This window comes from Chrysochloris asiatica, unplaced genomic scaffold (assembly GCF_000296735.1).
Source record: "Chrysochloris asiatica unplaced genomic scaffold, ChrAsi1.0 scaffold00301, whole genome shotgun sequence".
In the NCBI taxonomy this organism is placed as follows: Eukaryota; Metazoa; Chordata; class Mammalia; order Afrosoricida; family Chrysochloridae; genus Chrysochloris; species Chrysochloris asiatica.
The window spans coordinates 301,235-317,951 of record NW_006408819.1 but is presented as its reverse complement, the minus strand read 5'-3'; the positions used below and the strand labels follow the sequence as shown (position 1 = coordinate 317,951).

General features: G+C 50.9%; 1 protein-coding gene across 1 annotated transcript; it reads left to right on the top strand.

Annotated features, from left to right (window-relative positions):
• Positions 1 to 674: 674 nt before the first annotated feature.
• Positions 675 to 13,855, top strand: GABRQ (gamma-aminobutyric acid (GABA) A receptor, theta). Its single transcript, XM_006874784.1, has 9 exons — positions 675 to 820; positions 2,678 to 2,766; positions 7,789 to 7,856; positions 9,276 to 9,496; positions 9,842 to 9,924; positions 10,392 to 10,529; positions 10,827 to 10,979; positions 12,215 to 12,471; positions 13,223 to 13,855. Exons 1-9 carry the CDS (start codon positions 675 to 677, stop codon positions 13,853 to 13,855), a joined length of 1,788 nt encoding a protein of 595 aa, XP_006874846.1.
• The last annotated feature ends 2,862 nt before the right edge of the window (positions 13,856 to 16,717 follow it).

Genomic DNA, 16,717 nt, shown 5'->3' with positions numbered 1-16,717 from the left:
ACACTGAATGCTCGGAATCACTGCCCTTTGCCTTCATTTCCCATTCCATCCTGTCAGCCCTGGACCCTTGGTTAAGTCTGCCTCCCCCTTGGCTATGAACTATCTTGGCTATCTCAGAGTGACCCCTTTAGGCGACCCTTCCAGTTTCCTGGGGTGGCACTTGGGACCCAAACTGTGAGTTTCCCTGGAAACTTATGTGCTCCTGAAAGAGGGGATGTCTGCTGTGGCCTGAGTCTGTCATAAAACCTTTGTGGCTCTCTGGCCCCCATACCCTAAGTGAGGGACTTATTGGAGGTTCCACGGTACCTCCTGATCCCCAAAGGCTTCCAAGTCTTTCAGAATGCAGAGTCCCTTCATCACAAAAATCAAACAAACCCACTCTGGGTCAGGAGAAAAGCCCATTTGTCCTGGACAGGGGAGGCCCAGCAGCTCTAAGGTCTGGAGGCCGCCCGCGCGCTGGTTGGTGCGCTCCGGGCCCGCTATTGGCGCGGCCGTCGGGGTGGGCGGGGTCGCGGGGTGGGCGGAGCTGTCGCCAGCCCACTTGTGCCCAGTCGCAGCCCAGAGCGGCCGCAGACGGAGCGCACCTTGCTGCAGCAGGCGCCGCTCTGCCGGGGTCAGCAACCCCGCCGGACTCCTGGTCGCGTCCCTCCGGCCGTGCCCCAGAGAGCGCGGCCATGGGCATCCGCGGCGTGCTGCGGGCCGCTGTGCTGTTGCTGCTCATCCGGACCTGGCTCGCGGAGGGCAGCACCCCCAACCCCACCACCAGGTTCCACTTTGGCCGCTCCAACGCTCCCGAAGTCGTCCAGGACCTCTTCAGCTGGTGAGCGACGGGCCAGTTGACAGAGCAGGCGAGGGTCTCTACCAGGTCCACCTGCTGGCCCAGGAGGGAGACAAAGACAGTGGAGGCAACCCTGGAGGGCAGGGGGAAGGGGGATAATGGGGGCGACCCTGGGCTCCACCATCTGCCCCTGTGGCAACCCTTCCCCAACCCCCCCCCCACCCCCGAGACCACAGCCCTGGAAAGAGGCACTCCCTCTGGGGCTGTCACCCCTCCCCAAAAACTAAGGTCCCCGGCAGCCCTTCCCAGCCTTGGCCCTTGGCCCCTATGTATATAGAAGGTTGAAGGAATTGGGAGTAACAGGGAATTGGGCCAGACACAAAACAGACGCTTGAGACACCTGTTGGAGTGCGGAATTCAGCTCATATTCCAGGGCGCGCGCGGGAGTGTGTATGTTTGTGTGTGTGTGTGTGCGCGCGCGTGCGTGCGCGCGTGCGCGTGTGTTTGTTTGTGTGTTTGTTTTGAGGGGTTTGGGGACCCTTCCCATGGGCTCAGGATCCCAGACACCGCTCTCTGGGGCTGCGTGATCCTGGGACGTGCCCTGAGTGTGCTTTTGTACTTAACTCCTTTGAAAAGATGTGAAGATCTAGGTTTTTTTCTGTTTCATTTCAAGTTTGTGTGAGTCTGCGAATATCTGAAGCAATGTTAAAACAGTCAGCTATCAACATGTAGATTACACAGAAATGGGTATTTAGGATGGCTTTCGACCCTGACCCTGAGCCTGGCACATGGGTAATGTGTGGTTGGAAACAGGCGGGAATGCATTGCTTTAATTCAGGAATAATTCATGCTCACACTCTGGAATGAGGCAAAATGAAATTTTGTGATTAAGGATGATTGGGAATAATTTTTTAGATGGCAAACCAGAAATGAACATGTTTCGGGGGGGGGGGGGGAATGAAGGTATTCCGGCAGACAGCCCTGCAGTGACCTCAAACCATCATGCCTGACTGTGCTAGGGAACACACACACAGGAACGCCCACACACAAAAACACAAACACACACATGCTAAGGTTTGCGGGGGACTAACATGGAAGACCCTGAAGCATCAGTGATGTCCATGGTCTGTTGACAGTCCCCTTTTGAGTGGAAAGCGCCACTGAAGGGCTCAAGTGTCTTGGATGAGCATATCAGAGACTTCTAGAAAGGCTGGTTTTGCAGGGCTGAGCTGAGCCTTCCTCTTTGTGCTCGCCCAAGACACCTCTTGTCTGGAAGAGCACATGCTCGGCAAGAGAGACGACTACTCCAAGAATGGGTGTCTTTTTGAGAACAGCCCTGAGCCCCACAAATCATAACTGGCATGGTGGGATATGGAACACAATCTCTTGCCACTTGAGCAAGGCTCCCTCTGCATCTGCCCAGTCCTAAGAGCAGAGGTGTACTAAAGCAAGACTGATGTGGAGGGGACAACAAAATGACCAGCCTGTGCCCAGGGCACTAAGAGTGGAAGATTCCTTTCCAGGGGCAATCTGGTGCTCCTCAGAGGAAGGCCCCCACCAACCTGGCTAGCTATGTCTGTGCTAGCTCCAAGGTAGGGCCCCTCAGGGGGTTAAAAGTGGTAAATTTTCCCCAGGGCTCTATTTGCTCCCACCCCTCCTCCCCCAAGCCTGCCTGGCAACAGCCTTCTGCCCCACCCTCTGGACAGAGGACAGATGAGGAGGGGGAGCAGGGGAAAGGGAGGGGGAGTTTGCGTCACACTGGGCTGACTCACAGTGGGGAGGAAAAGGAGGGGGAGAGTGAACACATATGACAGTCCATGGCTATGTGTGCGCAGCGGGACGGAAGGGTCTGAGGAACATCATGACATTTACCAATAACCAGTGACTTCTCTGTTTCAGCAAAAATTGTGCCAGTGAAGCTGTGGTTCACAAGGTTTTGGACAGGGTGTTGAAGGGGTACGATGTCCGTTTGCGGCCAAATTTTGGAGGTAAGCTGCCTCCAGACACTTGAGGCATTTCTGTTAGGTGACTAGATCTGAGACAAGTTGGCCCCTCCCAGTATGTTGACCAGTGGGCCGCCCTGGCTCACCTGGCCTCTCCAGATTTCTCCTATTCACCCTGTGAAGACCCAGATCCTGGCTGGGTCCTTCAGCGCTACCTCTGAAATTTCTCCACTTCTCTGCTTTCATTTGCCAGACACCTCCTGCACCCTCCCCACTCCTCTGAAGCTGGGGAATGAGTATGCCAAACACAGGAGCTGGGCAGCTCAGGGTCCTGTCATCAACTCCTCCCATCATGCTTACAGTGAGGGCATGTTGTCTTCTTGAACACGCATTCTGTGTAGCCTTCCACTCACCCCAGCTAGTTCAAAACTGCACACACACACACCCCACAGTCTTCAGGCCCCACATTCTGTAAATATCCCAAGTCAGTTTTCAAAGCCCCTTTGCTCACCAGCTCCTCTAGGAAGAGGAGCCCAGAAAACAGGAGAGGAGCAGCTCAGGCCCAGGGGTCATCCAGGCATGCTAGATCAAAGAAAGGGAACACTGAATAGAGATTTGTCACATGCTAGCTAGATGGAAGCAGGGAAGAGCTAAAGAAGGTCCCAGACTTCAGCCCACGGTGAACTGGATGTCCACTTGGGAGGGTTAATGGTGCTAATGGACACCCTACCTTGAAGATTGGGCCCTCAGGTTAGACCAGTGGGGGTGCCCCCTGAAACCAAGGACACCACCGAGGATAGGAGTGGACTGGCACCTCTCCTTTACTCTTGCTTCTTCCTGAATGTGAGGGCAGAAGACACTGTACCAGGTACCCAGGTAAACCAGCACCTGGGCTGGGAATCTGGGGGTGGCAGAAAGGGCAGAAGGCTCTTTCAATAACCTTCCACCACAAGGAAGCAGAACCTCTTCTGGGCTTTTGGAGCCCTTGCACCAAGCACAGGTAGGCGTCAAAGGAGTTGCTTCATTTCCACCCCCTTCACCTCCCTCCTCCTCCTCATGCCATAGGCTTCTCACCACTACCTTGCAAGGAAACTGGTTTGTGTGTCGACCTAATGCCTAAGGCACCCTGGTAGCGCAGTGGTTTAGCACTCAGCTACTCACCCAAAGGTCATTGGTTGGAACCCACCAGCCAACACAGAACAAAGATGTGATTCTCTGTTTTCAGAAAGATTGACAGCCTTGGAAACTCTTGAGAGAGTTCTGCACTTTCCCTATGAGTTTGGTTCTATTCTACAGCCATGGGTTTGCTTTGGTTTGGGGGTATGAATAGGAAGGAGGGCAAAGTTTCTTGCCAGACCTGGGGTACCAGGGCAAGAGGCTGGGAGTATTGCTGCTTCTGCTGAGATGGGGGTCTTTGCCCCATCAGCCTGTGAGAAAAGATGGGTCCCTGGATTGATGTGGCCAAACAGCAGAGGAATCAGTACTGTCTAGCATTTCCGACAGTCCCAGGCTGCCAAGCAAGTGATTAATGGGGGTCATGGGGGTGGAGACAGTGAATGGTGGTTTCCCGGTCCTTAGAGGTTGTGCTCCCACCTGGTCAGCCACTGCAGCTGACGCTAGACAGAAAGCCCAGCCCAGCCCAGCCCAGCCCAAACCAGAACTAGAGAAGGAATGAGGGCATGGGTTGTTGTTGTTGTTGTTGTTAAGTGCCGTCGAGTCGGTTCTGACCCATAGCGACCTTGTACAGGGTTTCCGAGGGTGTAAATCCTTACGGGAGTAGAAAGCCTCATCTTTCTCCCGCGGAGTGGCTGGTAGTTTCGAACCGCTGACCTTAAGGTTCGCAGCCCGATTCGTAACCACTACGCTACCAGAGCTCCATGGGTAGGGATTTAAAACTAGATTTTGGAAGTAAGTGAGACTAGAGATGAAGACACCTGTATGCAGAGTTCACCTGTTGATTCCTTGTTGAATCTCTGGATTCCCCAGGAACGATTGAGTTGCCTGAGGAATGCTGAATGGGCTGGAGTGAGGAGTGTAGGTCAGGAGGGGGCCCCTGGCTGCCTGGACCCTGTTGGGGCTGCTGTCTGCCTGGCACAGCTGCAGTCCTTTAAAGGCATGTGCCGCCCCCCTGTGTTTCTAGAAAGCATTCCGCTGGGGAAAGCTCACAATAGCCTGGATGCTGGAGTCTGGGCTGTGCTCCCTCCCAGCTGTCATTCAGATGCTCAGTCCCAGGAGCCTGGAACCCTGTACTTCCCTGTTTGCAGGAGACAGCTTCTGGGTAATCAGACTGAATTTTGCAGTGCCTGGCTGCTGCTTCCCAAGCAATGCTGTGATGGAATCAATGGGCCCCATGGAGGCGGCTTTGAGACCCTGGGGAATGATGACATTGTATTTGTCCACAACACCTTACAGTTTATGAAATACTATTACCAACCATGATCACATTTTAGTCCTGCCAGTTGGCAGTGCTGCCACTTAAGCCTGAGGGAAGTCCCCCCACACTCACAATCACAGTCACACACACACACATTCACATGCTCACACACAAACCTGCTCCCACATTCACATCTGCACATGCTCACACATAAGTGAAATTTGTGGGTAAGCTGGGACAGGTACATATGGTTCTCATTCAGCCTTACCTTATACAAGAGAATGCTCGGATCCTTGTCAGTGATTTAAAAGCTGCACATGCAGAAAGTGAAGGTGATTATGATGAAGAATTTATTACAAGTAGGGGTTGGTTCAGTCCTTTGAAAGTGGGGGCAAATTTAGGGCAAGTAGGATGGAGTCCTGGTGTGGCACTGTGAGTAATACGCTGAACTGCAAGGTCAGCTTGAACCACAAGGTTGGTGGTTCAAGCTCACCAGCAGCTCCTTGGAAACCCTACACAGAATGGCTATGAGTCAGAATCGCTCCACAGCACTTAACAACAACAAGGGGAGTTGCCCATGAGTCAGACATTTGAAACCTGAGGACTGCCTATTATCACACATTAACACATGAATACACATGCCCACACATTCCCTCACAGCTAGTTACATACTCACATTGACTTAGACACAGGCACATACTAATACTTATCGCATTAATATACTCACCAATACATATACATAGACACGTTCACTCACACATGAGTGCATACATAAACGTGCTCACTCATGAACACTCACACATCCACTCACTCATACAGATAAACACACTCAGAAATGCTCACACATTGACATGCTTACATTCAATCAAGCATGTTCAGTCACACATGCATATGCTCACAGTTGCATGCATGAATAGACTCATTGGCATGCTCACACAAAGTCACGCAATCACTGACACCTTCACTCACAATGTGTTCAAATATGCATGTGTGCTCAAAGTCACACACAAACACACTTGATTATACACACATTCGTATGCTTACACATTTATTCGCGCACAAACGTATACACTCAGAGATTCGCTGACCTTCAGAAAGTGTCTGGAAAAAATTCCAGGTTTTCTAAGCTTTGAAACCCCTTCGTACACTCAAATGCACACATGCCCATTCGCTCACAGCCATGTCAGCACACTCACACATGAACAGCTGTATTTATGCACATATACATGACCATGCTCACATAGTCACATGCTCTCACATTTGCATGCCAACATGCATCAGCTTTCTCACAAACACAGATTCCCTCACACACGCACACACATTCATTCAGTCACACATGAATGCACACACATGAGGATGGTCATACACTGCTATATTCAGACTCACACATGTACTCACAGATGAATGCACTCACGTTTCTTCATATGCACACTCATGCTCCTTCACAGTCACACATCCACATACTCACATGGATATGCTCAGAGTCATTCAAACATACAAATGTGCTCACACAAGTACATGCTTATATGTTAGCATATTCCCACACTCACACAAACACCTCCACAAATCCACTCGCATACATAGGCACACTCACAATTAACACACACACAGAGACGTGCTCACACACTCAGTCACATGAACATGCCCACGTCCACTCAAACCTCTCCACAGGGCCATATATAAACATGCCCCCAGGAGCATTCACATGTGACCATACTCCTACACATGAACACATTGCCTGACACAGATACACTTGCTTTGCATACATTCTCACATAAGGACTCATGCGAAGTCACTTGGTCACATCTTTACTCATACGCAGAGTCACTCAGAAATCTACTCCCACCCATCCAGAAGTGCACACACATTCACTGTCTCTCACACACACATGTTCAATCCACTCACATAATAGCCACAGGAAGCTTACATGAACAAATTCACATGCACATGCTGACGTAGTCACTCAAATACACATGTGCTTCTATGTACACATTCACTCATGCCCCACAAATCTTGGCTCTAGCTTCTGGTCTTATTGCTCTTCTACTGATCAGGAGAACATTTAGAAAAGAGTGCCTCATCACCTGTATTTTCTTGTAATCTTGCCCGGCCCCTTCCTTTTAGCCAAACACTTTGAATCCCCCTCCCACATGTTCTGTCCTAGCAGCAGCCCTGCCCTGAAGTGTGGAAGTGGGTTTTGGACACCTATTGTTGTTATAAAGGAGCTCTGGTAGCGTAGTGGTTACGAATTGGGCTGTGAACCTTAAGGTCAGCGGTTCGAAACTACCAGCCGCTCCGCGGGAGAAAGATGAGGCTTTCTACTCCCGTAAAGATTTACACCCTCGGAAACCCTGTACAGGGTCGCTATGGGTCGGAACCGACTCAATGGCACTTAACAACAACAACAACAACATTGTTGTTATATTGGACACCTATAGCTAGCACTAAGTAACTTGAATGACTCAATTCTCATCACTGGGCTCCCATTGCCAAATCTAAGGCTACGTCAGGACAGTGTCTTTTCTGCGGACTCCCTGTGGTTGGGTCACATGTGTGGATATGCCACTGCAGGCAGAGCTGGGTCATGGGATGGAGCCTGGTGTGATTCCACCCCCCACCCCCCCAGCCCCGCATCGTGTGAAAGAGGAAAGTGAGGGATAAGGGCACATGGAACAATGCCCTCCTTTTTTTAGGTGCCCCTGTGCCTGTGGGTATCTCCATCTACGTCTCCAGGATTGAACAGATCTCAGAAATGAATATGGTAAGTGTTTCCAGCTACAGCCATGGGACTGGGGCCAGGGAACAAAGAGCAGGATCATAAGCCATTTCTGGTTGTTCTAACCTGCAACAGAGTTGATATAGAAGAACATAGTAGGTTTGGGAAACTATAGTCATTTGAGAAAAAATAGTACATCGACACCACATAAACTCAGTATTGTAGACTTAAAGGAGAAAGACTTTTAAAGACTTATAAGCTTTTATAAGATAATAGAGGATACTGGCTTAGTGCCCCTGAGGCAGATAAGGATTTCTTCAAAATGACACAGAAAACACAAATCATTAAAACCAATTAACTTAAATTTTAAAATGTCTTTAGCCAACACTTTGACAACTTCCGTTTCGCAAAACAAGCTAACCCACCATAGCTAGTGTAAGTCAGCAGAGTAGACTCAGGGCCTGGCACCAAGAAGGACTGGCATTCAAAATATGCAGCATTCCTGAGTTAAAAAGAAAATAGCAAACCAATTTTAAAAATGATCATAACATTTGAACACAGATGTCATTTTATGAAGAAGACCCCAAAAAACAAAACCCACTTGATGGCGTCAGTAAGTCCTTCCCAATTCACAGTAATCCTCTAGCACAGAGGACATATGCCCCATAGTACTTCCAAAGCTATGAATTGTAACGGAAGTTGACTGCCAAATGCGTGGAGTAACTGGTGGGTTCAACCTGTGCGCCTTATGGTTAGCAGCCAAGCATTTTAAAAGACTGCTCCACTAGAACTCCAAGAAAACCAAATATCAATGAAACTAAAAAAAAGATAGCATCACCAGTTAAATGTGAAATAAAGAAAGCCATGGTGAGATGCCATCGCCAGGCCCATATTGGTAAGTCTGGACCAAAAGGAACACTCACTGCTCCTGCCATGCTTGGCCATGAGCATGTGAACTTAAAGTTTAGAGTCTTCTCAGACTTTTTACTTCGCTGTTTTTACAGAGAAACTTCCAAAAGTTCATGGAAAAATGGAATGAAAAGATAATGGATTTTTTCCCATGAATTTTTTAAAGGTCCCTCACATTTGTAGGATAAGCACTTGACCACAAGGTCAATTTTAACCGCAAAGTTGGCAGTTCAAATTCACCAGCTGCTCCTCAGAAACCCTATAACAAGGTTGCTATGAGTCGGAACCGACTTGACAGCACTTAACAAACATGTACATTTGTGTTCAGTACTCATCTGTGACGAGTCCTGGTGTGGTACTGTAGGGTAACCACCAGACTGTAAACCGCAAGTCGCTGGTTCACAACCACTCTTTGGAAACCCTATACTCTAGGAGTCGGAACTGACTTGACGGCACTTATTTATGATGTATCCTGCATGCACATGCACACACATGCACCAGGCTAGAGAACGGGAGGACCTAACTCTCACCTTGCCTTCACTCTGCTCTCCCCAGGATTACACCATTACCATGTTTTTTCATCAGACCTGGAAAGACCCCCGCTTAGCCTACTATGAGACCAACCTGAACCTGACCCTGGACTACCGGATGCTTGACAAACTGTGGGTCCCAGACTGTTACTTCCTGAATAGTAAGGATGCTTTCGTTCATGATGTGACTGTGGAAAACCGCGTGTTTCAGCTTCACCCCGATGGAACTGTACGCTATGGCATCCGGTGAGTCCCCAGAGTGGCCTAGTGCTGATTTACCACAAACTTCTGCCTCCTGACCAGCATCCTGGGATTCTTTGTCTATGGCCTGCCAAGTCACTGGTTTCTTGGTCACTTGCAGGTCCCCTCTGTCTTTGTACATCTCAGCTCACCTTTCCACTGGGAAAGAAGGGAGGGAGAGAGGGAGCAAAAGAGGGAAAGAAGAGCAGGAGGGAGGGAGGGAGAGCCTAGCTCTAGGAAACCCGGGATGAGAAGATAGAGGGAGGTGAGTCCACCCTGGCATAGTGCCCTCCCCGCCCCCCGCCCCAGGCTGCCTGCCTGGACTTGACTGGCCGGTCCTTTTCTTCACAGCCTCGCCACCACAGCAGCTTGTTCCCTGAACCTGCAGAAGTTTCCTCTGGACAAGCAGGCCTGCACACTGGAAATCGAGAGCTGTACGTCCACTTCCTGTGGCTGGCATTGATGAGGGAGTCAGAAGCCAGGTTCACAATCAGGGAACCTCATAGACACACACAGAGGGGCTCCAAAAAGCTTGTGGAAAAATGGAATTAAAAGACAATGGAATTTATCCACAAACTTCCAAGCTTTTTGAAGCCCCCTCATGATGGTATATATATATATATGCATGTGTGTGTCACACACACACACACATAGAGAGCGATGTCTGTAGAGAGAGAGAAACTGGGAGCAGGTATCCCTTGAGGGCATCAGTAGACCTGTGGGTTTGAGCACATTATGTCTTTGACTATACTTTTCTTCCTGAGTGAGAATCTCCAAATAGAGTTCCCTTTCCACATGCTTGGCTCCCACTCACCTAAGCTGACCTCAGCTATCCCTTTGTAGTCCTTGCTAGTCCCTCCTGTCCTTGATTGACTCACTCTCCCCATTCCCATTTCCCAAGACGGATATACAGTTGAGGACATCGTCTTATTTTGGGAAGACAATGGGAATTCCATCCATGGGACTGAGGAGCTGCACATCCCCGAGTTCAGCTTCCTGGGGAAGACCGTTACCAGCAAGGAGGTGTTCTTCTACACAGGTGGGTCAGGCCCACCCATACACTCCACACTCTTCTGCCTCCTCTCCAGTTTCCTTCTGGATCTTGGGAGCTCCTCAACCCCTTTCCTTCGTCACCCTCTCCACGGCCCAGGTGTGAGTCCTTCACCTCTGTAAAGCGACATCAATCTAGCCAAGTGCTCCCCATTCCTCATTTGCTTCCTATCCTGCCAGCAATCTTGTGCCACATGTTGTGTGGCACCCAGGACTCAGTCTTCCTAGTCTGCGGGCCTCTGAGTGCAGAGCCTGCCACCCTGACAGCCCTGTGTCTCCTTGTCAGGGTCTTACATGCGCCTGATCCTGAGTTTCCAGTTCCAAAGGGAGGTCAACAGCTTCCTTATGCAGGTCTATTGGCCCACTGTCCTTACCACTGTTCTCTCCTGGATGTCGTTTTGGATGAACTGCGATTCCTCTGCTGCTAGGGTGACAGTTGGTAAGTCTTGTTCCTGTCCTAGGGTCATTTTGTTCACTTCCTTCCCCAAAAAAACACAAATCTAGCTTGATGAGGCATCCCTGGATGCCTGTGACTGGACTTGACAAGGATGAGGCTAAGCCACTGAGACAGTGTGGAAAAGACACTGGGGCTGGAACTTGGGTGAATTGGGCCCAATGTACCAGAATTCGCCAGTTAGGGAGTACAGATGGCTAGACAAGTGGTTGCATTAGAGCCAAGATGCAATCCCACAAACATTGCCTTAGCAGCAACTCTTTGGGGTTGGCCCTGAAGGCCTGGCTAAAAGCAGAGCCTGAGGGGGCCAGAGGAGAAAGCAGCCAAAGGACCATCAAGAGGAGTGGACAGAGGGAGGCAGAGCTGAAGATGGGGCATTCCTCAAAGAGTGACTAGCTTAACTAAAGACACAGACTTCCCCCCAAAAAGCAGTAATCCCATTGCTGTCCAGTCACATCTGGCTCAGAGTGACCCTTTAGCACAAAACAGAACTGCCCCCACAGGATTTTCAAGCCTTTGCTTCTTTATAATAGAAGACCACCTCATTTTCCTCCCATGGAGCGGCTGATGGGTTCCACCCACAAAGATTTCAGGTATTAATCAACAGGGCTTCACAGGAGACCCCCAAATGAGGTATTAGGAAGAGTAGTAAAACAAGTCTTGCAGCCCAGCCTGGGAAGAGTTGAAGTACCAGTGGAAGCAGCATCAAGCCATCCAAGGTGTTGCAGCGATAAATCCAGCTCCCTGCTTTGTTTGGCCAGGCCTCCTCGATCCAAGGCTGGTTAATCTTTCACTGTCTTGAGGGCAGACACCACGGGCTCCTTCCTTAGAAACCTGTACACACATCTGTATTTGGGTAATGTTTTCGGATTCACTGAACCTGCCATGTGATGAAGGAAGGCCATCAGAAGGCAAAGGCCTAAAGGAAGATCATCGGAGGGGGATGCCACAGCAAACCACATCTGGAGAGTTTGGACAGGAAGCTAAGAACACTGGTTGGTTTAAATGGTCGTGGGACCATTGGCACATTGGTCGGAGTTAGAGATGGAGTAGGAGGGGTGGGAAGAAGACTCCAGAAAAGATCTGAGACCTCTGCTGAGGACCCTCCACACTGCAGAAATGACCTGAGCCTCTGAAGCCCAGGTAACCATGGGGGTGGGCACAGTGGTTTGTCAAGCATTTCTACCCAGAAGGCTAAGCTTGTGACTTCTTGTTTATAGGCTTGACGTCCATGCTCATCCTGACCACCATCGATTCCCACGTGCGGCACAAACTGCCCCAGGTTTCCTGCATCAAGGCCATCGACATCTATATCATCGTGTGTTTCTTTTTCGTCTTCTTTTCCTTGATGGAGTACGTCTACATCAACTATCTTTTCTACAGTCGTGGACATCGGCGCCAGCAGAGGCGACTTCGACGAGCCCGGAGAATCATCAATCGCTACCGCTACCGGGAAGTTGCAGTGGAGGAAGTGCAGGTGCAACTTTTGGATAGACAGCAAGCTTTTCTGGAACACCTCTTGAGGGGGGTACCCAGCACAGGACCCTTTCACATTTCTCTCGTGCATTCACACACACACACAGCTAGCCAGGGATAGCACTTTCTAAGTGACAGAACCCCTGAGCTCAGAAGTACAGTCACTATGCAAACTCACAGACTTAAGATTGTGGCAGAACTAGGTTTCCCTAGATCTTGGAACTTCAAAGCTGGGGTACTTGGCCGGCTACCCAGGTGAGGTGGGATAGGGGCCTGGGAGGGAGGACAGGAAGAGGCAGACCCCACAGTGGCTGGCCTCCTGTCCCTCTGTCCTTGTCAGTTCCATTCTGCAATGGAGGCTCAGGCTGCTGGTGGCATGTTTTATGTCCCACAGGCCTGCCTGCCGTAGCAGGTCTCACCTGGGTTCCTTTTGCCACGCTCCAAAGGGAGCAAGCTATCCCCTGGGAGACAGTGGCTGGGCAGCCACCACGGCCTTCCCTTGCAAGCTAACCACTTTCTGATTCTGCTTCTCAGCCCCCCAAGCACCAGAGATCCCAGGAGGAAATAGTTGAATTTGTCAAAGAGACCAACAACAATGCTGCCAGTACCAAGGGGACCTGGCAACTGGAACCAGAGGCAGACGGTGAAAGCACTCTCCCTCTTCCTCCTGCTCCCCCTGCCTGCCCCACCTACCTCTGTGCGGGAGCATATTGGCAGTTTGAACTTGATGCACCTCTGTTTTTTCCCCAGAGGGAGACCTGAGTGGTATTGAAGACATGGACTCTCTTCTCTCCATCCCAGCGCTGGCCCGCCTTGCAAGTCCTGAGAGCTTCAGCTCTTTGTCCTCCTCCCCAGAGCGAGCCCGGCTGGCCACCTCGGAAAGCCTCAGCCCACTCAGCCTCATGTCCAGCCAGGTTACCGAGGACAGCCATAGTCAGCCACCCTGTAGCTCTGTGCAGGCCCTCCTCATCTGTGGTGTAATGTCTGAGATCCACAACCACTCTGAGTTCTGCAGCCAGGAGGACCTGAGGTGTGTGCGTGAAGCAAGCTGGGATCTGGATGAGATCTGTAGCTTGCCCGATGATGCCGATAATGTTGATAATAGCTGCCCCGACCTGGAGGAGAATCCCCAGGATGATGGTGATGGAGTCTGGAGCCTGGAGGAAGAGGAGGAGGAGATCCTGGTCTGTGTCCGAGAGGATGACAGTGGCTCCGAGTCTGATGACAGCTGCCCCCCGAGTCCTGGCTGCTCCTTCAGCAGAGGGGTGTCCTCGAAGCTCTTCAACCCTGACTATGTCCCTCAGGTTGATAGGTGGTCCCGCTTCCTCTTTCCTTTGGCCTTTGGGCTGTTCAACATTGCTTACTGGGCATACCACATTAATTAGTCCCGCTGCACATAACATGCACCATGGGGGCCCTGCTCTGCTCCCTGATCCCCGCACAGTCCCTTTGGGTTCCTGCTTTTCCTGGTTCTATCCTTTCCCTCTGCTGTTCCCTGGACAGTCTGCAGCCTTCTTGTCTCTGGTCTCTTGCAGGCAGGGGTCCGGGAGAGTCCTTAGGAAGGGAAGGGGGCAGTGAGGAGTATCTGGGGGCAGATGAAACACTTCTTTTCCTTGCCTGTCAGCAGCTCCCCTTTGCAAAGACTTCTCCAGCTAGTAAGTTCATAAAAGTCCTAAGAAAGGGTTAAGAGGACAGACCAGAACCAGGTTAGTGACAGAGGAAGGACCGGACACATTTCTGGGAGCTTCTTTGTCACCCTGCAATGTTAAACTGCTTTTTTTCATTACTCCTCTTCCTGTGTGTTTCCCCCTGAGCTCTGTGGCCCCTGGTGCAGCCACTGCTATGGGCTGTATGGAAGAAATACGGCAGGGTTGGGCTGAGCTCACACAGCAACAGTGTGTAAGGGGGCTGGCTTTAGAGTGCAGGGGACCTTTGTAAGTGCCTTTTTCTTACTGTCTTCTATGTTTGGAGAGTGGTGTTGAGGGGTGGTTGGGTTGGAGTTCAGAGTGAGATGTCAGGAGAGGTGAGAAAACATGGTTCCCGCAGAGCCCAGGGGCTGAGGCCGGGCTAGAGTAGGTGTCCTGTTATGGAGCTTGGAACTTCTTTTTCTGCTTCTGACTGGGTGAAGTTGAGGGTGAGCCAAGCTCCCACTTGCTAATTCCCTGGTTGAGCTAGGAGAGCCCATAGCGACCTGTCCTGAATCTAGTAAGAGTATCAGGTTCACTGATCTATCCCCCACCACTGGACCTGCACATGTGCCATAGGAGAGGACACCTAGCCGTGAGTGTTGGGGCTCCCCTCACAGCTCCTCCTCTGTCTAACTCCCTCGCTGTTCCCAAAGGGGTGCTCCAGCCTGGCCCCAGACCACCGTCAAGTGTACCCATGGAGAACAGGCTCTGGTGCAGCAGGACCGCCCTGCACTTCCACTGACAGGCTCCCAAGCTCTCAGCCCACCCTGCCCCCTCCCCAAGTAGCTCCTCCCCATGCCCACCTATCCTTACAGCATCTGTGTGTCCATAGTTGTGTTCCTGTGCCTCTGGGTGTCTGCCGTTCGCAAAGCTGTACAGCTCTGTGTATATTGGTGTCAATCTATTTTGCTGTGTAAAGGAGTGTATATAGAACCAGTTGTGGGTGTAGATGTGTAGGTGCACACCTCGTGGTAGTACGTGGGAACTTGTGTTTATGTGTCTCTGTGCTTGTACATATACACGAGGGTGTGTTGTGTGTGGTGTGATAAGAAGTGCATGTGTGTTGCCCCATGGTGGTTTCTCTGGCTGGGTGTGAAAGGAAATATACCTGAAAGCAGCTGCCATCTCTGTCCAGAGCCACGGTCATTCCAAGGCCTGTTCCCATAAAGGGACCCTTTTGGACCAGGCTGGTTAAAGGTTTCTTGCTGGTTCCCGGTTGCAGGGAACAGTGTCTCTGTCCACCATCCACTTCTCTGCCCTCCCTCCACACATCGATGCTGTCTCCTGATAGAAGGATATGTGGCTGCAGGTGGCAGAGCAGCAGGAAGCTGGCATGGCACCATGGCCATGCTGGCAGTGGAGGGAGGTGACACCAGGTGGTCTGAGGGGCAAGGAAGACCCAGGAAGTGGAAGCAGTTCTAGGCAGCTGCAGGAAGTTCTTTAGTGGGCAGGGCCAGGGTGCAGAGCCATGTGCTTTGTCCTGGGCATGTCCTCTGAAAGGTGCCCTGAGAGTGGCAAGGTGGCCTGGACAGGGCGGCAGGACTAGAGAACCAGAGAGGGGTTGTATATAGCCTGTAGAGCTCATCCTTTTATCTCAGTGCCTTGTGAGCCTAACACCTGCAGAAGCTGGTAGCAGCATTAAGCAGGTGGATAATGCAATGCAAGGGCCAAGCGGCCAGAGAAAGAGAACCAAAGGTGCCTGGGAGACGTGGGCAGCAGTGGTTGGTCCATTGGATGGGGCACTTAATAGCCCACCTTGGGATGACTGTTTACTATTGAACTCCAGCAGTAGGCCCCAAGCTTAGGGGAGGGGGAAGGAAGCCCTGGGGACTGCTTACACAGATCAGATCAGCTTGCTGTCTACTCTTCAACACCTATACGCTCACAAACACACACACACACACACACACATAGCCACATGCATACTCGCGTGCACACACACACATGAACACACACACACACAAAGTTACCACTAGAATCTCCAAGATAACCCCTGACAGAAACAGGTCCTAGAGGAAGACACATCAGGAGCTTTCAGCCTCGAGATTGAAAAGCTGGTTACCAGGAGCTTGATTTCGATTTGGGTTTCCAGGATCCTAGTGGGGCTTCATGCCCATAATGAGAGTCTTGGAAATCGATGGTGGGGGCCGCTGGAACTGCAGAAAAAGCAGTTCACTTGGAATGAGGCATACCTGAAGATTGGGATCATGAGGACCAACAAGGGGGGTATGAAGACACGTCTGGTAGCAGTGCACATGAAAGACAGAGGCCCGTTGTACATATCTTTGTAGATTCCTGTAGCTAGATCGAACTTTATACTTTACAAAGAATAACTAGCCCTAAGTGCTGCTGCTGCGCTCTAGTGAGATTTCCAGTCTGTCAGGTTCAGTGTCCAGGTAGGTTGGCAATGACACCTTTTCAGGTGATTTGAACCTTCAGAGCTGGCCATGAATTCAGTTGGTTGAACCTGAAAATTGTCACGCCTCCCCTTGTCTTCTGTGTGTGGTGTGTCATCAGCTTTGTGGAGCTCCATCCTCGGCTGTCCCCATCCTCTTCCAG

Excerpts from the sequence above, each read along its gene's own strand:
- GABRQ (XM_006874784.1), top strand. The coding sequence starts at position 675 with ATGGGCATCCGCGGCGTGCTGCGGGCCGCTGTGCTGTTGCTGCTCATC. Across the intron at positions 10,530-10,826 it reads GGAGGTGTTCTTCTACACAG|GGTCTTACATGCGCCTGATC; the intron begins GTGGGTCAGGCC and ends TCTCCTTGTCAG. Across the intron at positions 12,472-13,222 it reads TTGCAGTGGAGGAAGTGCAG|GGAGACCTGAGTGGTATTGA; the intron begins GTGCAACTTTTG and ends TTTTCCCCAGAG.